Source organism: Grammomys surdaster, unplaced genomic scaffold (assembly GCF_004785775.1).
Source record: "Grammomys surdaster isolate TR1022 unplaced genomic scaffold, NIH_TR_1.0 171, whole genome shotgun sequence".
NCBI classification, from domain to species: Eukaryota; Metazoa; Chordata; class Mammalia; order Rodentia; family Muridae; genus Grammomys; species Grammomys surdaster.
The window spans coordinates 2,751,012-2,776,167 of record NW_021604619.1 but is presented as its reverse complement, the minus strand read 5'-3'; the positions used below and the strand labels follow the sequence as shown (position 1 = coordinate 2,776,167).

Here is a 25,156-nt window from a genome sequence, read left to right as displayed (position 1 = left end):
AAGGAAGGAAGGAAGGAAGGAAGGAAGGAAGGAAGGAAGGAAGGAAGCCAAGAGTTGACAGGTTTAAATCTGACAAAACCTTTGAATGGCAAGGCAAAGAAAACCTAAAAATCCCACCAGAAGCCAAAAGCTATTCTGAACCATCTTCTAGGGAGGCAGATTCCTTGTTATGTAATTGAAACTAGGTCCTGAATTTTTTTGGTCAGTAAATTCTACTGGCCCTAGCAGGAGGTTAGGTGACCAGGTCTCAAAACTAAATACTACTGCTCTCTTTCAGCCCATAGTGATTTCCATTCCTTCCTACCTGCCAAATGGACCAACTCTAGAAAGATAGGAGAAACATTTCTGCCAGCTCTAGAGAGGTAGGAGATACATTCTTTGCCGTTGCTGTAGACACCTCCAGAGTTGGCACTGGGTAGAAAACAGAAGCCAAGCAAACCAAAGTTCTCCATTTCCAATAAATGCAGGGAGAGTTAAGCCAAAGGTGAACGTCTATCTTACAAAGAGAAGGAGAATAACAAGAAGTCAAGTGAACTAAGAACCTTGAGCTGCTCTCAGGACATACTTTAAGATGGAAAATTATCTATAGGTTGTTGGAGCGTTGTGCTGTGCTGTGATGTGCTGACTTTACAGTAGAACACAGACATCCCTCAACAGATTTGCCCAGCTACACAGCCTCTTAGAGTTAATTCACTTCAGCCAAATGCTACTTTTATCCGAGTCATCTTGTTTAGTGGAAAGAAAAGAACGATTTGAGTTTTATTTTAAATTGCAGTAGAGGTTTTAAAAAGACAATGGAAAGTGGAAGAGGAATAATTTTTTACTTAATGACAGTGGAATGCGTGTCACCTAGGGCTGGTGACAGATAATGTGAGACAAAGGAGTGACAAGAGAGCCAACTCATTGCAGCAGGTCACATAGCTAGGAAGGGGCAGAGGACTTCTAAATTTTCCTGATTAATAATTTGTCAACTACACCTCCCAACTTTTCTGAATAATGCATACTATCTCTGTAGTGTGAAGTATTTCTCACGCAGGTAACCGCCTTGTCAACTGAGCATCTATGTTAAGGAGGGATGGAAAAAGAAAAGGAGAATTTAAAACTTTGTACACTCGCTTTTTCTATCATCTTCTAGAACCTCCAGAACCAGACTAAGAAACTTTCATTAGGATTCAAAACTGTCCCCATCTTGCGTGCTCCTTTATAGAAACACACCCAGGAACATCCTCTAAAACTCAACAGCCATGTCTCTAGGCAGTCATAGATTCAGGTGTGCGACAAAAATAGCACGTGGGAAAAAGAATTATCATTCCTTTTCCCCAATAACCACATAAGAATTTAACCAGAATCTGAAAAGATGTATTCCTCATTCCCAATCTTCAAAATAAAAGATAACTACATTCAATTTATTCACTAGATCTTGTGTGAACTGGTCGCCCAGACAAGATATTCACTATGGGTGCCTGAGATTTTTGTTTTGGAAAGTGATTTCCCCCGATAAACAGTAATCGTGTGGCTATCCAGGAAAGTTAAATCCTTTGTATAGATAGTTCATCAACGTTATTTATTACAAATGTGAAGTACTTCATTAAGCTGTCATCACAAAAAAAAAAAGCAATGCTCTCTGAATAAATTGGTGCATCCGATTAAATATGCAGAAAATGCAATCGTGGCACCAAAAAAAGGGGGAAGTGAAATGCATTTCATCTGTGAATACAAGCTGGGTTGTTCAAAGTGCCACACAGATCAAGGGTTTCCGAACACATCTGCGTGTTCCCATAAATACCACCTACGCGCTAATAATCATCTATACAACAACCATTTTTTTGGCATGCAATGTGAATTTCAATTTGCATGCTAATTACTTTAAAGGAAGATTGGCAGAGTGCTTTTGTAAAAGTCACTTTCATTATAGAGCTAAAACGCTGATTTCCACATTTCTCATTTTCATACCTGGGCTCCTCTTCACTCTTCGGATATTCGCTGGCAAAATATACGTGACAAATATTTTAATTTAGTCCTTCAGTCAACATTAAAAAAAAAAATCCCAGGATAAAGCAAGCACTGAGGAAATGGTCTATGAAAGCCAGATATTCCCCTCTCCACAAACAGATCACAGTCTGCAAGGGGAGAAAAAAAAATGTGAATAGAGAAACAGAACCTTCTAGAAATCTACTAAGCACAGCATAATGCTCACTAGAACACAATTAGGAAACGCCATATTTTTTTCTACCTCCTTCCCTCAAGGAAAATGGAGTGTTGTGAGTGGGGAGTCCTCATATCTGTCCAGATTTGGCATTGTTCAAATATTCCATCTCTACAAACCTTAAGCCAAGTTCATTTCTGAAGGTAGGTTAAGACTCAGAGAATGATATTAGTGTTGAAGCCCAGATTCCAACACGCTTGTCTTTATTTTGCTGGGCCGTTGAGAAAGACTAAGTATTTGAGCACATCTCCAGGTTACTTAGAATGGTGAAAGTTTTAATTTTTATAAACTGAATTATTTTTAAAATTTGGTAATATTAAGCACCTAGGCTAATTTTTGCGTACAAGCTTGAATCTTCTTAAGCTGTTTAGTCAATGACAAACAGTATTTATGACCAGTAAAAATACTTAGTTTTTTATCTAGTCATAACAACAACAACAAATACAGAGGTCTCAGATCTTATCCTGATTTGCCACTTTTGATGAGCTGTTGGCTTTTCCTGTCAACAAGAAATCTCTGTACTGCCTCAGAATCAAGAGAACGTGGCCAACAAGGAGTTGGCACACTGAGAACATATTCACTTATTAAATTGTGTGCTTGAAGATAAATATGACAAAGGACACAAAAATATTATTTAAGATCACATATGTGCTTTTTAAAAAATACATTTAGCAATAAGTACTAAAGCACTTGAAATGGTAATATGTTTTTCTGGCTAAAGCCATTATGTAACATGTAATATGTGAATGGGTCAAAACAGCAATTGATATTTTCACACACAGAGATGAGAGAATAGAAAGGGTTTTAAAGAGGGAAGGGGACAAACACAGGGGTAAGACCTATCCAGAAGAGGACTCACATTAGCTGGGATAGAACACACAGCAGGACTTTTCTCAGTATGGACTCAGAAATTTTAACACTTTGAGTGTGATTATCAAAGACTTATCTTCTGTGGGTAGACATGGAAGGAAGTGGGAGGATTTGGAAGCTCATTTCATGAAGATTCAGTTGAGCATGCGTGCCTGATAGTTCAGGCAGGGAGCTATTATAGTGGGCTTCAAGAAATATTGCATGCTAAACTATGATGATGCACCCTGAGGTATCTGCCCAATGAAAATAAATTCCTCTTTTCCATCCACAACCTCTCCAACTGTTGTTCTATATTCTACTCCTCTTTACACAATACTCAAGACAGTGTCTGTACTCAGTCTCCAATTTCTCTCCTCACTTTCTCTTGAATCCTTTCCAACATATTTCATTCCAACGGGCTAGCAGCTTTTTGATTCACTCACTGGTCTGTCAAACCAACAGTCAGTCTTCCCCTCATGTGACCTATCCAGGCTTTTAAACAATTCCAGTTTCATCCACATTAAAGAAGTCTTTTCCCTCAACTCTTGAGGCACAACAACCCCCTGTTTCACTCATCACTCATACACTCTTCCTTTTTAAATAAATCTTCCTCAATATGGCGATAATCCTTGCTCCCTCAGAAGTAAGCCTTCAGTACCACACTTAGGACTTGACTTAATGGCTTTCATAATATATAAATGTTCACAACTTCCAGACTTCAGTTCCTGGATGATCCTGCCTCTTGAACTCCAAGAGCTCACACCTAACTGCCTGCCCAGCATCTTCTCTTAGATGCCTAATGATGTTGTCTCTGCAACCTCATCAGCTATCTCACATTTCTTTTTCTAGTCATCCTGCTTTGCAAGGGACCCTCAAATATCCAGCAACACCAACACCTGTCCATTGTTATCCATGTTCTCTCTTCCTGGAATCATCCTCTCTAAGATATCACCCAGTTCAATTCCTTCAGGATACCTCAAAAGTGTTTACTTCTGAATGAGTTTCACTTCAACTCCCCACTTCATTTCCCCTGGTAACATTTATGATTTCCAGGTATACTGCTAACTATTCGGCTCCTCCTGTGCCTCTCCCCAGAATGTAAGCTCCATTGGGGCATTAGTTTTTGTGTTTCTTAGTCACCTAAAGTATGCCTGTAACTCAAAACTAGTTGTTGAATATTAAAGACAAAACACAAGAACTACATACTGCTTAAATCACTAAAACCATAACTTCTTACATTTCTCAAATACCAGAAACGCTGATCACGACATCCAAACTTATTTTCCCAGGTTATTGTGCATGATATGTGCATTGTATTCACATTTGTAGCTTAATGTGATGCAATGCTACAGAGCAAAGAAGAAGACAGATAGCTCTTCCATCAACAGTTCTGCCAGCTCTGGCGTTTTTCTCTGAATCTGATGAAAAGAAATCAGAGCAAGGCATCAGAGGTATACTCCTCAAGGCATCAAATCTGTCATGTTCTATGTTGATTTATTGGGGTATGCACAGGTAGAGAGGGAGGATTTGAGTTATACATGGAGAAAGTCATATAAGCTTTCATCCTCCCTCAAACAAGACCAAACTCCCAACTTGCATCCCTGAAAGGGGAGAAAGGCTAACTTTGATTTCTAATAGAGCTGTACCAAATAAGTCTCCTAAGCAATCAGGCTGACAACAGACACTAAAGAAGCGGTCATAAAATAACACGCTTGTGTGGTAAGCTGCCAGGAAACCACGCTTTGCAGCGGGACAAATGGCGTCCTAAAATACAGGCATGAGGAGAATGGGAAAATAGAAATTTATTGCTTTAGAATAGCAAGTAACAAACTTAAAGACATGAGTAGGGAAAAAATATTTAGAATGCTCCGAGCCCAGTAAATAACTACAAATGATGCGAATGTGCTTGAATTGTGGACCACATGAGCACCCATGAAGGCTTCTTGGAATTGGTTTCTTTTTCCAATTTAGAAAAGAAGGGACACGAGATAGGATAGATAGGCAAAGGCACAAATGGCCACAGTGTGAGTCTTTTAACATTGGTGATCCATCAAATGCCTAGGCTCCATTTTTACTATGCAGTTCTTATACCTACCTTTACCGGCTAATAATGCCTGCAGAAAGGACATTTTGCTTTTGGTTGACTTACTAAAGAAAAGCAAGTGTTGGCTCTGAAACAAATATATCATCAATAGAAAGTATGGATGATTCCAGGAAGAGAGAATATGAATAACAACGGACAGGTGTTGCTGGATATTTGAGGGTCCTTTGCAAAGCAGGATGACTAGAAGAAGAAACGTAAGATAGCTGATGAGGTTGCAGAGACAACATCATTAGGCATCTAAGAGAAGATGCTGGGCAGGCAGTTAGGTGTGAGCTCTTGGAGTTCAAGGGGCAGGATCAGAAAATACTTTTAAAATGTGTATTAATCCAGTCATATTCAGAAATAATTTTAGACAATGTGTATCCCTTTCTGGTTTCAGACTATTTCATGGTTTTTTTTTTGTTTTTTTTTGTTTTGTTTTGTTTTTGTTTTTGTTTTTTTACTTAAAAATTCATAGAAGGTGACACAAAGAATCTGCTGTCTCCAAACCGAGGGACAGGTTTCCTGTTAGCAAGGCTTTTCTGCCGCTCGTGATATACGCATATCAGTAGCCATTACCCTGTAAGACCTAGGTGGTGGTAGGCTTCCATAATACCCAACAAGTTCGGTTTTCTAGGCAAATTGATGAAAAGCCCAAGGAGACAAGCTACGAGGTAAAAACAGGGATCTGGGGCAAAGCATGGGCAGTTGAGCTTTGAAGACTTGTGTTCATTGCTTTAGTTTTGAAGAAGGGGTAATATAAGAAGTCTTTAAAAGTTTGGAAAGAAATGAATTGAATTGACTCTATATATGTGTATATGCATAAGTATGTATAAATGTATACATATGCATATAGATATATATGTACAATTTCCAAATGAGAATCCATCTATCTTGAATATCATTCCTTCTCCTCTTCGAGATCCCTCTTGGACACCATCTCCCTTCATGACTCTCCGTGATCCTCCCTCCTAACCCTTCTACCCTGATCTGACTGAGGGGCTCGCGTGTCACATTTCTCCAATACCATGGCTCTGTTCAGGTTCGACTTCACTGTTTCCTTGTATGGCTCCTCATTCTCCATGGCCTAGAGGAGGCAACAGATTTTTGGGGGGAGGGGGAGGGAGAAAGGCACACGTTTTATGGTGGTGTTGTTTCACTTGAGAGGCAGACAAATGATTTCCTTGACTTTGTATTCCTAGCATATAAGCACTCAAGGAAACTTTAGTAGGTAAATAAACAAGCAGGATTAATATTTAGGGACACCATTTATATTCCTCAGTCTTCTTTTATTTCTTAACATATGTTTTATTTGTACTGAAGAGTAAATTCTGGAAAAAAACATACAAACCATAAATGCCTTCGCAATTAAGAATAATGAGATCAAATACAAAGAAAGGGGTGTCCTTACATATACCTTCCTAACTTCCTTCATTTATTGATTGATTGATTGATTGATTGATTGATTGAGACTGAGTCTCCCAGTATAGCCATGGCTGTCCTGTAACTCACTATGTAGATGAGTCTAATCTCAAACTCACAGATATCCCCCTGCCTTTGTCTCTCAAGTGAACTACCATACCTGTAAAATGCATGTCCCCCTCCTCAAAAAAAGCTGGCTGGAATTCAAGAAAATAAAGTAAATTACAAATTTAATGCTTGATGCTGTTTCTTCCAACCCAGTAAGCCTAGTTGAGATAGTTTATTTTACTGAGTAAGTGGACATAAGTTATCAGATCAAAGGTGTTCGAAAGATCAGAAAATTAGATGCAAGGGATTTTGAAAATTTCAAATTGTTATATTAAAAGCACTAAGATTATTTTTTAAACAATAAATGGGCTCCTCCTTTCTACTTTTAGAGAAGGAGAGGAAGAAGATGAAGGTAAAAGAGAAGCAAAGGAGAAGCTGGAAGGGGAGGCAAGGGAAGAGGGCTATGTTAGCAAAAGTTGAATTTGATATTGTCACGTCAATGTCTTGAAAGGAAGAAGGCTTTTTCTGGCCTATGGCTTTCATCTATTATCAACGCTATCAATGGCATCGTATCACCCAACTACTCCAGTGTTAAACATTATGGAGATTTGGGCTCAGATCTTATTTGTTTTCAGGAAGGGGTCAAGAGGCTAGAATTGATTCTGGTAGGGAAAAGAATTGCCCATGCCTATACAAGATCCTTTCAACACTAGTGACAACATAATGACTTACAAAATCTCCTTACCATTACTAGAAGCACAGTGTGAAACTAGACACTACATTCTTGGCTGTGTCCCTACACAAGGAAATGGCATAAACTTGTCTACATTGTGCTGTGAGACTGTATTTATCAGAACATCTATAACCAGCTACCGCATATATAGTACAGTAATATTGAGAGTTTGTCTCTCTGGAAACAAAACATCTTCACTAGCATCCAGAAAATATAATTATATGGTCTTGGAGGGTTTTTAAGGTCAATGAATCCCTTTTTCAAACAACTCAGCACACTTTCAAGGGGCTAAGAACTCCTCTCTCTTGCCCGTGTCCAGAAATGCCACTGGCATTGTGGAGGCTGTGGTCTCTGAAAACCGTTCCAGGGTCATTGCAAAGTTCCTGCTTCACAGAATTTGAACATTTCACAACAGTGGCCACATCAGCTTTCTAGCCCAGCCACTTGAAGTGCCATGACTCATTAGACAAAGAAATATTTTCTCGAGAGTCTACAAGCCAGAGCAGTAATGTGGCAGCTACAGATTGCTTCCTACCTATCACAGAATATAGAAATTTCACACCAACTTTCACACTAATCATAACTCTTCCTGTAAAAACAAGTTATTTGAACAATACCATTTCCATTACCGAGGTCTCTGATAACCTTTTTTTTTTCCCTCCAGAAAAGTTCACAGAAACAATTCAAAACCACTGTATCACCTTTGCCACCTTTGCCACCATCTATGACCTAGGCTTTGTGACTGGAATGTTATAGCTCCACACAGTAGGAGAGATGACTAGCACCAACAGATTATTTATACTGAATTTTTTCCACTTCTGTTTCCTTAAAAGAATCCTTGCCCTCCAAGGTTGTATTTTTAAATTACTGTCCAAATGCTATAAAATACTCTTAAAAGAATTACTAGAAGGTACTATTTGACACAATAGTGATGTCATTACAAAATTCTTTACTTTCATCAGTGGATTTCTACAGTGAAATAATGAATAGACTTCTAAAATTCTTCATTTCAGGCAAGAAAAATGGTTCAGTGGTTAAATGCCTGTACTTTAGCTGAGGACGGAAATTTGGTCCTCAGCACCCACATCAAGTGACTCACAATCATCTGTAACCCTAGCACGAGGGAATCCAATGTCCTCTTCTGGTATCTAAGAACACTACCTTCATCTGCACAGGCACAAATATACAAAAAATAAAAATCATTTTAAAATTTTTCTTGCATAGGGTAGTTCTAAATAAATACATATCACATCACCTATATAGTTTTTATTTTTGCCCCTCAACCACCATAAGACTTCTTGACTTTACTTTTTACCATCTTCAGTTATAACCCTTCACCCGCCTCCTACAAACTCTCCATTTTCATCTACACGTATTACTGAAATCAGCTAGTCTCTAGACTGTTGAATACACCCTATCTATTCGCTTAGTCATCATTTATACTATCTTTCCTTCTTTTGCCAATTCAAATTCTTCCCTTTCAAAATTTACTGCTTCCAAAACTCATGGGCTCTAGACTAACTATATTCATAATTTATCTCTAATCTTACTTTAAAATTTGTAATTACTTGTAAACACATGATACATGCTGCACTCGTGTGGGTTTCCTTGTAAGTTGTCTTGATGACTAATGGATGTCTCAGGTGAACGTATATAACCTTCCAAGTTGACCTTGACTTTAAAAATTTTTTTAATGATTTTTATTTTTATTTTTGTGCATCTGTTTAACTAAAACTCTGTGTTCCACACAGCACTCAAAACTGCTAGTGAAAGCTTTTTGAACGAGAGACGTATTTAATAAACTTTACAAAGTGAGTAACTAGCCATTGTGTGCACTATATACATTGTGTGCATTATGTTCATTGTATGCACTATATCCATTCTGAACACTATATCTATTGTATACAATATATCCATTGTGTACACTATATCCATTGTATGCACTATATCCATTGTATGCACTATATCCATTGTATGCACTGTATCCATTGTACGTAATATATCTATTGTATACACTATACCCATTGTATATACTGTATCCATTGTATGCACTATATCCATTGTATACACTCTATCCATTGTATGCAATGTATCCATTGTACGCAATATATCTATTGTATACACTATATCCATTGTATACACTATATCCATTGTATATACTATATCCATTGTATGCGCTATATCCATTGTATGCATTATATCCATTGTATGCACTGTATCCATTGTATGTAATATATCTATTGTATACACTATATCCATTGTATACACTATATCCATTGTATACACTATGCCCATTGTATACACTATGCCCATTGTATACACTATACCCATTATATACACTATACCCATTGTATACACTATATCCATTGTGTGCACTATATCCATTGTGTGCACTACATTCATTGTACACTATATTCATTGTATACACTATACCCATTGTATATATTATATCCATTGTATACACTATATCCATTGTATACACTATACCCATTGTATACACTATATCAATTGTATGCACTATATCCATTGTGTGCACTATATTCATTGTACACTATATTCATTGTATACACTATATTCGTTGTATACACTTTATTCATTGTATGCACTATAGCTGATGGTCAAAGGTGCTGATCATTAGTCATGAAAGTTTGTTTTCAGTTACTACTATGGTGGTACCTTGTGATTTTATACTTACAGGAACAGAGACCTGAGGATTGTCCACAAGTTTTCCCAGCACCGCAAAGCCATCAGCATCAATCTGACCTCTCGGCTTTATAGGTAAGGATTCGATCCTGATGCAGTCAATAAAAAGAGTGGCACTTGTTCTTTCCACGCCAATCATGAGCTTATGCCACCGGGAGTCAAACAAGGATGGTAAACTCAAGAAGGCTGCCGTTTGGAGACTCCCATCCAGTCCCTTGTATGAAAATGCGACAGACTTTGTTTGGCCATTTATCTTCACGCCAACTTGCTCCCTCCCTGAGGAATCTTGGATCTGCCAAATGTTCCAGTGCTTTTCGAGTGTGCTTCCAGTCATCCGGAAAGTAGTTAAAAAGGAATATTCTTCAGGCAGTCCACTGGGATACAAATGTCTGAGAAGAGTTTGAAAATAAGAAATATAAACCTTGTTTTCTGTACTTATACATACTTACCATTTTCCTGTGCTTATGTTATTTGGAATTCTAGTCCTGCAGAAAGGCTGCAGTGTAGAAAAAAAAAAACCTATGCAGCATTTGTTCTTTGATGACATCTTATATGAACCTTCCCCAGTTCAATCATTCATATACATTAAAGCTCCACCACCTTAAAATGTACATTTTAAAAGCACCTCCCTTGTAGCTAATGAAGGTTATCAACAGTATTATCATTTATTCTACCTAAAGAGCCACCGTTCATCGATGCCATCTTAGCCAAAATAACCGCACTCTTGCAATATCCTGGGCAACATTTCCTTCATAAATGAAAGAAGGTATTATTTAAAGTCTAAAATTGACTCTACTAGCTTATAAAAAAAAAACCACTTAATTAAAGTGGGTTTTTATTTTCTTACATATGTTAAAATTATTTGCTATCTTTATAATTTCAAGGTTACTCTCAAGAATTGTATTCTAGACCCACAGATACATTTTGAAAATTGGTAACCAACTACACGAAATTTATGTAAGGGCTTCTTCCCACTAAGGATGTCTTTTTCGAGGATTTTGAAGTATGATCGTCAAGCAGCAGCTGGTCATTTTGTGTTTGTTCCTGGATGTATAAGGAGCAATGCACAAGCATCTCTTCCTCCTCTACTCCAACTCCATCATGTTTCCATCTACCAAGTAAGGTTTACAGCGTTGCTACCTCTTCACTGCATTAAATGGAGTGCAGTGCCTAAGACGATCCTTGTTTATAGAGCACTGCCTTGTCTGTCTTTCCTTATCTGTGGATCTTGCCTTGAAGCAAGTTCTTAGGGAACGCCAGCTTTCAAAGTCTTCAAAGTTATTTCTTTACATCTTCTTCTAAATATAAGAAAATTTCTCAACAAAAAAAAAGAACTGCTAGGAAAACTAAATGTCAGTGAGATGTGTTTGCTAAATAAATAAAAAAAAAAATGAAAACAATTAGGCATTCAGAAAGACCCAGAGTTCCAAACCACCTTCCTTCAAGTCAAACTTTTGAATTTCGTTCCCTTTTTACAAATAATGAAGAAAAGGGAGACAAGGAGAAAGGTCTCAATGGGTATTGATCTCATAGATGACATTTAGTGTATTGAATCATAGTATATATGCACACATATGCACATACACTTTTGTAAAAGTATACAGAACTTTTTAAAAAACAAGGGAATGAAACTACCTAAAGTAGTCCTTTTTCACAATAGAACTAAGAACATCATCACATATTTGTTTTTAACATACTTTTAGTTTCTCAAGTGGTTTGTCACACTTCTTTTGATTTTTATGGTTTTTGGAATGATATTAATTCCAAAATAATCTCTAAAAAAGAAACTAAAGTTCTCATTTATAGATATACTCATTTGGAATACTCAGAGAATACGTCATTCTTTAAATGCACTGTCACACCAAGAGTACCTGTGTTTGTATCTCTTTCTCTACACATATGAAGATCATATGTATATGTGTAAAAGTGTAACTATGACTAATATGTTAATCTTTTAGAGTAGACAAGTATATTAATAGATTAAGAAAGAAAAATGCCTCATTGTTCATGTGAATAAAATATACATGTTTGTGTGTACCAAAGACTGTTAAATGTCTCTGAAACCTAATCCACAGAACAGGCAGCCCAATGTATTATTAAACACCTAAGATTCTATTCTTGAAAATATGCTATGCCTATCAATAAGCAAACCTGAGTGCATACATAATTTAAAAGAAAAGTTGGGTCTATAAATGATTTATTGTATCCCGATCTTCATGAAGCACCATAAGTGGAGAACCATATGGATTTGAATAAAAGATTCAAAAATCTTTGAACCTTGAAATATTGTTTATGACCTTAATACCGAGAAAGCTAGGGTCTGTGTTGCAAAACAAAGCAAGCATAACATGTTTATAAATGGTAGTTAAGAATGGGATGCTATTATGCCTTTTAAAAAGATTAAAAGGAAGCATAATCATGTCTTTTAAGTCTTCCATAATTATGAAGATGGATGAGTAAAAATTATGATCATCTAGCATTGGGTTTTTTGTATCATGTGTTTCTCCCATGAAGATCCTATGCATTTTGTCACTGTCTCAGGGTCTATATTCTATAGTACAAAAAGACTCATTCAAAACCAAGTGTTTCTGTTGCAGAGAATGAGTCCAACCCTTCTTTCCTTGTCATCTAGCTTTTGTGTGAGTAATTTAAAAGAAAGAAATCAAATTCCACAGTACATATGGACCACATTTTCATTATCCATACCTCAGTATGAGGTCATTGCCAAACTAATGATTGTTTCTCTTCCCTGGCCATTGTGAATAGTGTGGCAGTGAACACTGATGAGCAAGACTCTGTCCTTTGGACATATACTGAGGAGTGATACAGCTGTGTCAGTCATACAGCAGATCTATCCTTAGGTTGTTAAAGAAAAAATGAAATCTCCAGGTAAATCATGACACTAGACAATATTGTGAGTGAGGTGACTCGGACCCAGAAAAACTAAGGCCTCAGGCTCTCTTATTTGTGGTTCTTAGCTCTGAATCTCAGTAAGAAGGAACTATGGTGATGGAGGAGTGAGAAGGGTCTCCTGAAAGATGGAGATGGCATAATTCAGGTGATATGAAGGGGAACTGGGAAAAAGATGGAGGATATCTGTGTAGAGGAAAAGAAAAATATAGTGGAGAGGAATAAATAACACTAAAGATGTCTGAGAAAACCATAGAGAATCACATTATAGAGAATCCTATTACATTGTTTTGACTTTTAAATTTACATAAAAATGTACTTGCATAAAACTGGGAATATTTCTACCTCAAGACCCAGCCATAACTACCCCTAGGCATATACCCAATAGATGTTCCACCATGCCACAGAGACACTTGCTCAATGATGTTCATAGAAGCTTTCTTTATAATAGCCAGAAACTGCAAACAACCTAGATGTCGCTCAACTGAAGGATGAATACAGAAAATGTGGTATGTCTACACGATGGAATACTATTCAGCTATTAAAAAGAAAGACATCATGAATTTTGCAGGCAAATGGATGGATCTTGAGAATACCATCCTGAGTGAGGTAACCCAGACCCAAAAGGACATGCATGGTAAGTACTCACTGGTAAGTGGATATTAGCCATAAAACACAGGATATCCACACTCCTCAGACCCAAAGAAGCTAAGCAAGAAGGCAGGCACAGTGAGAATGCTTGAATCTCAGTTAGAAGGGGGAATGAAAGTTATAAAAGGCAGATGGAGAGAGGGGATTAGTGCCAGTCATGAGAAACTTACTTTGAGTCATTGGCTAGGAGAGTTAGGAGACTTTCTAATCAATATAGCTATTACCAGTACACTCAGTTTCATTCAAGAATTTGGAGGCCAGTCTCTATGGCGGAAGACACCACACATGTTAGACACAGAACTTGGAGGACTCAAGCTGTGTCTGACCTGGGGACTGGCTCTTACAGTATTCCAACATCCTCTGCAAGCTGCCTTGGAGAAAAGCAGTTTGGTCCTGCATAGGTGCAATGCCTATGGACCACAGCAATGACCACCATGGCAAAATATTTCAAAAGTGCAATAATGGCACTATATATTGGCAGCAACAAATTACCATCTAACTGGATTTAAGGCCTACTTAGTATGATGGAATTTATGCCTGGTACTATAAACCGAGCCAACCATCCATGGCTGGTAACACCATGAACCCTTAAGGAGAACTTATTATTGACACTTTCCTAATCCAGTACATGTTCTAACTGCATTCAAGATACCTATTCTTTGGGAGTAGCAACCAGAAAATCCAAGATGCCAGGAAAGCAAGAGCTTTCCAGGACCCCACAAGGATGATATTATTTGAAGGGGAAGGACAACCTGTTAAGACCATATCCAGAGGTTAGGCACTGCCCCCCAGTAGAGGGATGGGGCCACCCTCTCATCTCCAAAATTTTAACCTAGAATTGTTCCTGTCTAAAGGAAATACAGGGACAAAGTGTGGAGGAGAGACTGAAGGAAAGACTATCCAGAGACTGCCCCACCTGAAGATTCATCCCACATGCAGAAACCAAATGCAGACACTATTGTGGAAGCCAAGAAGCGCTTGCTGACAAGAGCTTGTTACAGCTGTCTCCTGAGATGCTCTATCAGAGCCTGACCAATACAGATGCAGATGCTCGCAGTCAACCATCGGACTGATCACAGAGACCCCAATGGAGGAGTTAGGGGAATGACTAAAGGAGCTGAAGGGGCCTTATCTGGCATCAATAGGAGGGGAGGCCCTTGGTCCTATGGAGGCTCAATGCCCCAGTGTAGAGGAATGCTAGGGTGGAGAGGTGGGTGTAAGTGGGGGGAGCACCCTCAGAGAAGCAGGGTAAGGAGGGATGGGATAGAGGGGCTGCAGAGGGGAAATCATGAAAGGGGATAACATTTGAAATGTAAATAAATAAACTATCCAATTTAAAAAATGTTCAAAAAAAGTTAAAAATAAAAAGATATTTTCATTCTGGGAAAAAAAAAAACATATCCTTCTACCCACAGATGAATGTAGCTCTCATTCCTTATCAAAGAAGCCTATTTTTTGAAGCAGAGGCCACAACAGAAGTTCAGAACTAGTCAAAATGGAAACTGTCTGTGGAGTACTGAAAATGGATACATCTACAAAGCAACCCTTCATGGAAGGTTCGGCAGGCCTCACAGAAGAGAGGCTGGGAACATTCTAAGAGCCCAGAGGACCACGATAACTGCCAAGAGATGTGTCTTCTAAAGGACAAGAAAGCTGCACCGGTGACATCCCAGCAGTATGGTTGCCTAAACAAAACCATTGATGGCGCCACTCGACTAAGTGAATAGGAGAAATCTCACAAGGCCCCACGCTAGATGAAAAGCTACAAACAATTACTGACTATGGAGAGAGGGAGAACCAACCTTTCCCAAGGATGAGTTTCCTACATGGCTTCCAAGTAGCAAGCCCTACTGTGTGTGTGTGTGTGTGTGTGTGTGTGTGTGTGTGTGTACAAAGACTAAGGGCACATGAATTTGAGAGGGAGCAGAGAAGAAACGGAGTTAGTGGGAGAAGAAAAGGAAAATGATGTAAAAAAAAAAAACCTCAATGCTCTTTAAAATACAAATTTTAAAATAAATAGAAAGAATTCATTACAGAGGAGGCTTTTGTTTGTTTGTTTGTTTGGCATCATCCAGGACCTAAGGCCGCATGTGTGGCTCCCTTTCAGCACCAGGACACTTGAACAGCTCCATTGTGAGCCTTCAAACCACACTGCGGCTTCGAGTTAAATTTATGTTTCACTTCTGGTGCTGCTCACAGAGAGTCCTTTCAGTCAAACCCAGACAAATTACCAAAAAACAGAAAGCAAAATTCTAAGAACCTGTCCTGGATTGATGTATAGCAGTCTCCGAGGTGTTTTTATTCCTGGAATGGAAAGTACATTGCAAACCTAACATGAAGAGAGGTATTCAGGTGCTAATGACTGATAGGTGAACACATTCTTTTTGGTTTGGGGTTTTTTTGTTTTGTTTTGTTTTAGCAGTTCTGGTGACTTAATTCATTGGCTAATGCATTTGAGGTAAGTGTTCTACCACTGAGCTGTACCCCAGGGCCTTTATCTTATAATAATCCAAGAAATACCTAACAGTTTACAAAAAAAAAAACCACTAATATTGAATAGCTGTAAAGATGTGTAAATGCACTGAAGGGAGGTAATTAGAGTCTCACTGATAGGTTACCTTGTTGGAATCCTGAAGTCTACATTGCTTCCCAGCTTGTAAGCCACTTGTAATGCTGTGGACCCCACCACCCTCTGGATAGTCCTTCGAGATGCAGCCTTCTCAATTTGGAACTGAGAAATCAGGTCAAATCCTATGGAAAGAGAACAGAAAAGGGAAATTCGAAGATGCAACTGGTTCTATTCCTTTCCCAAATAAACTATATCTGGAAAGCGTGTGTTTCCAGTACGATATGGTGCTACTCGCCTGGTAAGTCATCTTGGCCAATCCTGATCTTGGGACAGAGTTCACTTCCACCATTAGAAATGGAATTGGCAGGAAATCCTGCGAAAGCAATACCGTGTCATCCAATCCATCCACTACAGGATAATGATTCATTAATCTGATGTTGAATAATATTAAAATAATATTGATGACCAAGCAACGGCTGAAAGCACAATGTTATACAAGCTTGCTCGCAAGCCATTTATTTGTCTTGAACCCGATGCCTCAGTGGTCAGAATCCATTCACCTTCAGCTTCTGCAGGAAGGGATGCAAGGCATGGAACTAGAGACCTGATTTATGATGGAGGAATGTTCCCCCTGGAGCTGTTGGGGATTTGCTCCATTTGGAGGCAGAGCTGCACAGTGTCCCGGATGGCATGGGGTCAGAAGCCTGTTTGGAAAACGTCTGGTGGTTTGGGCTAGAAATACTCCTTAAATACCACCAACTCTAACTCTACAATGACATCACCGTGTCAGCCTTGAGCCAGTTTCATGGGGCTCCCAGACAAGTGCAGTTCTTGTTGTCAGAGACAAGTTCTTATAACTGCCAGACCCTCTCCTGCCTCGATAAGACTCTTAGACTTCACACACACGTACACACACGTACACACACAGACACACACAGACACACACAGCTTCAGTATATAGCTGAGTTTTGCCCTACCCATTAAAGTACATCAAATATTTTCTTTTTATCCTCCTGACCCCAGTGTTTTGGGGAAATCTATACATCTACCCATCCATACATCCACATAGTCACTCAGTATTTACCTTTACCATCTGAAAGAAGCACCATGTCCAGCTCTAGAAAAAACACAACTATCCTTCCTGTCTACCAGCTTACAATTGAGATTTCCTTTCCAGGCTCAACATTGAGCATGGAACCAACCATCCAAACATCCCCCCAATGCAAGTCAGAGAGGGAAAGCGTGAAGGACCATTGGAAGCACAGTGTTCACTCAACACAGCCCTGCCTCATCACAGTCTTGCCTGCTTCTGGTGGCAAGAGATACTTCACACCCCATAAACCATGACTCTTACTTGCACGACGCTTAGGAGTTGCAGATACCCAGGGTCCCAGAAAACTGCATACAAAGAAGAAAACTGGAATTTTCCTGAAGAGGAGAGAGGGGAAAAAATGACCCAAACAGGAATCCTTTCAGATGGAACTACTTTCATATTTCAAACCTGCCAAATCTGGCTGATGGAGACAACCAAATCCCAGGGCATACTACTGCCTGTATTTCCATTTTGAAAGCTCACTTAGAAATTCTGCAGATAATTTCTTTTATCTTTGTTTTTTGGTCCTCTTTATATAGCTGTCTCTTCTTTTTCAATTTCAAATGCTTATGTACTTGCTATACAATCTCATCTGTCTCTACCTCTGTCTCTCCCCTGGTTCTCACTGTCTCTCACCTCCCCTTATGCTACCAATACTGAAAAAAAAAATTCTCACCCATCTCCCTCCAAAGGCGTGGGCTTACCAGAAGTTCTTCATTTTCCCAGTAGGTTCTCTTTGCTTTATAAGAGTCACCATAAAGGGATGAGAGGGGAGTCCCTACTCCCCAAGACTCCTTCCCTCTCCTTCTAGGACTCCGAGTTTTGGCCCCAAGCTTGCTCCTTCTCGCCCCTCTCAGGGCTAAAAGCAAAAAGAGTGAATCGGGGGCAGGTAATGACTCTTTAAGCTGAAGCAAAGGAAAGGGGTGGAGAGAGGCAGTCTGTAAGCCCAGGCCCAGCCAGGGGTGTGCCTGGCCCAAAGCTAACAAGGTTACACTGAAAGAGGGATTGAATGGGAATAGCCTTGCTGAGAAGAAAAAAAACCAGGATGTGGGGAATTTCACCAGAAAAATGCAGCAAGCTGCTATAGGAATACAGTGCAGGCTTTTAGAACAGCTATAGGGCACAGTGGAGGCTTTGAGAGCTGTTGTAAGGGCACAGTAGAGGCTTTTAGTGGCCACAGGATCCAGCAAAGAGCTGCCTATTCTGAGGCATAGGTGTGGGGGCTCACTGGAGCCTTGCTGCCCAGTCAAGCTAGTTTAAACACACACTTCTGCCTTAGCAGTTATATGAACTTGAGCAATGTAATTATTGTCCCCATATTTAACTACCTTATCTATAAAATGGGACGAAAGCAGTTCCTTAACAGCAGTTCCTGAGGGAATCAAATGAGTTTGGCAAAGATGAAGGATCTCGTGCCAAAGTCATCCCCTGGCATCCTTATCCTGATAACAAGTCATTGTGTGCTTCCCTCTCTTGTCCACGCCAGCAGCCTTGTAGCATACCTGTCTCACAATCACCCGTGAAGTTAGACTACACATCGTTAACGCCATTGATGCTATTCATTGTGAATCAGCTCTCTGACTTACAGTTAGAGAGTACAGTATGGGATTGAATAGACCAACACATTATTTTCCATAAACAACTAGACACTGTATCACTAGGATCACAGACCCAGACAGGAGTGTACGCACACCACTGTTACACACGCACAGGCCCCCTCCTGAACCTGAGCACTCCTTACGAGCAACAGGACTCCTGGCCCTGTCCAGCAAGCACAGAATGCCTTACTTCTGGTTCCATCTCGGAGGATACAAATGTCGGAGGAACACTGGCACTTTGAGTCAGGTGGACCAATCATCTCTGTAAATCGTGGTGCATAATAGTTTTGAGGTTTGCTTCCTTGAATTATTTTCACGTTTTTGACTCATTACATTTTTATTTTATTTTACTTTTGGTGTTTGTATATGTATACATGTTTTTACATGTGTTGGGGGATAGGGTACACATACACACATGCATATATATACATAATATATACATATATATGCATATACATATATGCATACATACATATATATGCATATGCATATATATGCATATATAATGTATATATATATGACCCTGAAGGGGCTCAAAATTGATGTTGAGTGTCTTCTTCCATAATTCACCACTCTATTTAAGGAGGCAAGGTCTGTCACTGAACCCAGAGCTCACTGGGGATCTGTCCTTCATGCTGAGATTGGAGGTAGCTACCAGGTCTGCCTAATAGGGAATAGGGAATTCGAGGATCCAAACTCTGGTCCTCAGACTTGTGAGGCAAAAAAAGCGTTACCTGTTTGTTGTTTCAATAGTCTTTCTTACTTTGGCTTTCTCAGCTTGCTGGAGAGTCTCTGGTTGGACTTTAACCAGGCAAGTCCTACTGTTCAGGCTTTCCTTCTATGACTTTGTCCCTCTGGCCTACTCATTGTGGGGGAGGGGGATGTCCCCTCTCCTTCCCAGAGAGGGACATTCATTTCTTCTTATTGTGTGCTGCTGTCCACAAGGCGGCCTGCTCTCTGTCAAAATTCCCAATCTCTCAGGCAACTGCCCTGGTTAGTAACATGAATGGCCTGAGACCTGCTTATTTGTTTAAGCTAGTTGAAGTTTATGTAAAACGGGAAAAAAAAATGTGCCTCTGGGGAGCATCCTAATGGCCTGAAATTATGAGAAACAAGCCAGCCTTAGATCTGCAGAGAGAAAGGCATTTTCAAAAAGGAATTTCTTTCTATACAAGCTCTGTGTTTTGTGGATCTGTAAGAAAGAACAGGGGCAATTTTCCTGTACACGTAGCTGTTTCAGAAATCCTTCAAAGGCTTGGAGAGAACTTACCTTTATGCTTGCCCCTTCCCAAGCCACTTTGAAGAATTCTTTACAAGTGAAATAAGAAAGCAGGTTAATGGGCCTTTAAATAAAAGATAAGATAATCGAGAGGAAACTATACTCGTAAGTGACAAGGCTTCTGGCCAGGCTGGCTGTTTATTTTAAATAGTGAATAACAACCTAGCAGTTCTATTAAGACAAAACTGTAAATCCTGAGAAAGCAAAGCCATATACAACCTTTAAAGATGCTTGTGTCTGCTCCATCGGTCTTAGCTGTCATTAACTGTATTTCCTAATGTGACATTGAATTCTCACAGGAAGAAGGATCAAACTCCACACTCTATCCTTGTTTGGATCAAGCTATGCACTGAAGTCATAGGGACTTAAGCTTTTTTGTCTTTTTTTAAATTATGTGTACATGTGTACATAATTTTGCATGTGACTGCAGTTACCTGCAGAGGCCAGAAGAGAAGAGGGCATCAGGTCCCTTGGAGTTGGAGTTTCAGGTAACTGTGATTCAACGAACAGGTGCATAGGAACTGAGCTCAGGACCTCTTAAGTGCTTTTAACCACAGAGTCGTCTCACCAGACTTAGTTTTGTTTTGGCTTGGTTTTGTTTTCATTTTTGTCGCTAACACTGTTCCCACCCCCACACTTTACCTAACTATTCGTCCCTGAAAGACCAACGGAAAGGAAAAACTTGTCATTCACGATAGATCATAAATTCATTAAGAAAACATGACATTTCAAGTAATCAGTTTTACATAGAAAAATTATTTATGCACACTCCTTAACTCTCCACCGTGTACACAAAGATCCGACAGTGTATATACGCACACTATCTTTCCTCGTCTATAATCAGAACGATTTATTCCTTCTAACTTAAATTAGGGCTCACAGTCACAGTCATCTTTCTTGAGCATCTGTTTTCTTTCATTTGTTTGTTCAAGCATTCGATACACGTTTATTGAATAACTGTATCACCAATACATACTAGGAGTTGAGAAGACAAAAAGCACGAATAACCACATGCCCGCCCTGAGGAAAATCATAGTGTAGAATAGGAAGAAAAATGACTTATATTGTTGAGAATAAAACTAACTGTCACCAAGGATGAAGTCACTCCAAGGACACAGGAAAAGATTTCATCCAGGACATGAAATCTGAAAAGATGACTAGAAGCCTACCAAGAGACTGGGGACGACCAGTGCAGAGAAAGCAGACTATATTATAGAGGGAAGAACTTACATATGGAGAATGACCATCTGAGCTTAGAGACAACTTGGTACTTAGTCAGTCATGGCCCTCCTACTTCAAGCCCTAAACCCAACTCTACAGTTACAGCATAGACTGACCAGCTCTCTGCCCCACACAGCTTTCACGTGGATGGGGAGACAGACATCGAACACCTTTATAAAACAACTTCAGTCAGAACTTTAATTAAAACTATTAGGGAAATGTTTGACTGGTCTAAATGGAGGGGGCCAGGGAAGGCTGCTCTGAGGGGATCGACGTTGACGGAGACTGGATGAAAATGAAGAGATGAGATTGATAAAGTAGTTGGAAGGGGAGTGATGGAAGGATGGAGGCATGAAGGGAAGGAGGGATGGAGGGACGGAGGGATGGAAGGATGGAAGGGTGGAGAGATGGAAGGATGGATGGGTGGATGGATGGAATGAAGGATGGGTGGATGGGTGGATGGGTGGAAGGAAGGATGGGTGGATGGGTGGGTGGAAGGAAGGATGGGTAGATGGGTGGAAGGAAGGATGGGTAGATGGGTGGAGGGGTGGAGGAGTGGAGGGGTGGAATGGTGGAGGGGTAGAGGGATGGAGAGCGCAGAGAAAATATATTTCTCATTTTGAGCTTGAACAACTAAATATATGGGAAATTTTTACGAAATATCCAATAGGAGGAACTCGGTGAGGGAGCCTGAATGATATTAGGGAGTTTCGACTTTGTTCTGGTTGTCATGGAAACTACCATACGCCTTTGGGTACCCAGTGACACTTTCCGGCATGTCTTTGGAAAGGATTCTGATGTTGCTTGAAGGATGGGAGAGACTCATTTGAACAACTTATACACATACACAAAACTAAAGCAAAGGTTTCAGAAAATAGCACTTATGTATGTAAACGTGCTATACTCTATTTTCCAATTCATTTCCTATTGCCTTTTCTAATAAATATGAACAGCTCAATATATTGATGTCAAAACCAGTAATGAGTTGCAAGTCATGGTTAGAAAAAACACTGGATTAGAACACAGTAGACACAATGTCTCTTACTTCCTGACACGGGACTTGGAGCATCACACAAAACTCACTGAATAGTGGGGCAAGTGTCTTTGTTTCCACATGAGTATCTGTTTTTCTTTTAAATGTGATTTTGAATGGAGTAATAATAACCTGATGACAATAATTAAAGATGTTGTGACCACTGTATTTAATTACGTTGTAGCCTTTGAATAAAGAGGGGTGTTTTAACCTTCTTCTTAATGGAATTGAGTTTGAAGTTTTATTCACCTGCCTTTGCTTTCAGTGTAAAGGATCCAGAGTGCCTGGCAGCACGTTGTGTGAGTTGTGTGAGGGTCCTGTAAATTAGCCACAGCTAGAGCCTGAAACTCATAGAAATCTCTGGCTGAGACACTGATTAACAATCAGAGAGTTGCAAAAACTAAGCCTCCCACTTTCCTGCCTTGGGTTCAGTTTTACTGTAAAGAAATTCCACCCTGATCAAAGCTCTATTTTAAATCTGCTTATTTTGGTCCTGTGCACGTAATCGTAGCCTCATCATCTAGACTCAGAGCAAGCAAACAGAGCCCCGTGATGTACTCATCTCTCTGTGCAATCACTCACAAATACATGTGCCCTCCTTGTGAAACAGTAATGCCAAAGACACGGCAACGCTGACCTTGCCAACCCCAAAAGCTTTTCAGGGTATTATTTTTGCTTCCTCTAAAATATGATCATTTCCAGTTCTCCAAGGAAGAGAAAAATCAATCTGCCACCCACCAGAGCACACATGCTTCAGAGAGCTGTTGCTGTATTTGCTGCCTGTGGGTCTCCAAGTTTACAGCAGCTGGTTCGTGTCCTAAGACTCATTTGCTTTCCTCCAGACCATGCATACTGGGCCATCAGCACGGTTCTCTATGTACTAGCAAGGCTTCTTTTCTAACACTGGAGCCAAAAGCTACATTCAAATCAACCACCAGGATGCTTAAAACAGATTACTGGACTCCAGCCCCAGATGATTTAAGGCAGGTCCAAAAATTTGCATTCTAACAGGCTCCAAAATGTTGCTTCTGCTTCTGTTCCTGGTAATGGTGGTAGTGGTGGCCCACTGAAAGCTTCTGTTTATTCAGATCATGTTTGTAACTCCTTTAAGCCCTTTGTTGCCACAGGTACTGACTTGCAGACTGTAAGTGTACAATAATTATTTGCTAAATAAGATTTTTGAATAATTATCAGTTTAAACCAATAAGACTTCCTGAGACCCTTAGAGAGAATGAAAAGACGCATGCAATACATTTAGAGAGGGGATAGGAACTCCAACAGTCAACTGACCTGGAACCTGGGCGGCTCCCAGAGACTGAACCACTAAAGAGTAAGCATGGGCTGGACATAGGCTTCCTGCACATATGCAGCAGATGTGCCACTTGGTCTTCATGTGGGTCTCCTAACAATTGGAGCAGCAGCTGTTCCTGACTCCAATGCCTTCCTTTGGATCCTATTCCCATAACTGGACCATCTTGTCTGGCGTCAGTGGGAAAGAATGTGCCTAGCCTTGCAGTGACTTGATTTGCCAAGGTGAGTTGGTACCCAGGAGGGCCTCCCCCTTCTCCAAGGACGAGAGAGGGGGAGAGAGGCTGTGTGAGAGAGGCACTGGGAGGAGAGGGGGAAGCTGCGATCGGGATATAAAGTGAATAAATAAATAAATAATATAGAAACAGTAAGGGTATAATAAATAAACTAATTAATTAATGATATATCTACATATACATATATGGTAGAATAAAAAGAGATACCTGTCTTCTCTTTATGCTATCAACATTCACCAACTCAATGCTATTAATAATAAAATTGAGCTCCTACACACTAGCCTTTATTAATAAAACATAGAACGACCATTAATCCTGAAATTCCTTCCTCTTTTAGGAGAAACCTTAAACACGCTTCTGTATGTTGCATCCCATGACATCACACCCATTTCAGTACTTTCTGCTTGGTGGGAAGATTCTCTCTCTCTCTCTCTCTCTCTCTCTCTCTCTCTCTCTCTCTCTCTCTCTCTCTCTCTCTCTCCACTAGGTGGCAGTGTGATCCTGAAATCTGAAACCTTAGCTAAGGAATCGGAGAACTTGATTTCCCATTGCCATTACTTAGTAGAAAACTGATTTTATGCAAATATCCCGTTCTTTGTTATTTTCCGTGTGTAGAAAGTAAAGTGTTATAATTGATTCCGTTTTAGGGCTGCTCTCAAGATAGATGCGCAAATACAATGCACTGATTGTTCACAAAAGCATGTTAAAGAGCAACAAAATGAACAACCAAAATCAACTCTGCCCCAGCACATAAGCCATGGATATTCTGCTCAGTAACCACCAGCAAGGAGAACCTTCTAGCTAACAAAGCCAACCCTTAGAGTGAGCTTGGGAGGCACACACTTTAGCTTGCTAGAAACTTTGCTTTGTAGCAGCAAGAGAAATTAACCTCTCTGACTCAGTGTACTTATTTTTAAGCTACTAATAAAATAATATAGTATAGTAATAAAATAATAAAAGTGTTCTGTTTATGGACACACTTTAAGAGTTAAATTAGAACTTAATACATACCCTGGCACACAACCCTTTTAGCCTGATTTATTTTGCTTATTGGAACACATTTTCCTCTGCCCTTTATTCCAACCCCGACTCTGCTTCAGTAACTCATGGCTTGTTTAGATGTTGAGAAATAAAGTGTGGCTACATGCTACAAATATACTGGCCAATACACAGCTACTCAAGAAATCCACCTAGAGCCGTCAAGGTAAGCCAAC

The 25,156-nt window shown here is 39.7% G+C and overlaps 1 protein-coding gene across 1 annotated transcript in view; it reads right to left on the bottom strand.

Annotated features, from left to right (window-relative positions):
- Positions 1–18,024, bottom strand: part of Col9a1 (collagen type IX alpha 1 chain) — a 78,754-nt gene extending 60,730 nt beyond the window's left edge. Inside the window, exons 1-5 of the mRNA XM_028767242.1 lie at positions 17,972–18,024; positions 17,529–17,602; positions 16,470–16,547; positions 16,224–16,356; positions 10,037–10,433 (exon numbers count right to left, since the gene is read on the bottom strand). Coding sequence (XP_028623075.1) covers positions 10,037–10,433; positions 16,224–16,356; positions 16,470–16,547; positions 17,529–17,602; positions 17,972–18,024 — 735 coding nt within the window. The remainder of the gene's footprint in view (positions 1–10,036; positions 10,434–16,223; positions 16,357–16,469; positions 16,548–17,528; positions 17,603–17,971) is intronic.
- Between the last annotated feature and the right edge of the window lie 7,132 nt (positions 18,025–25,156).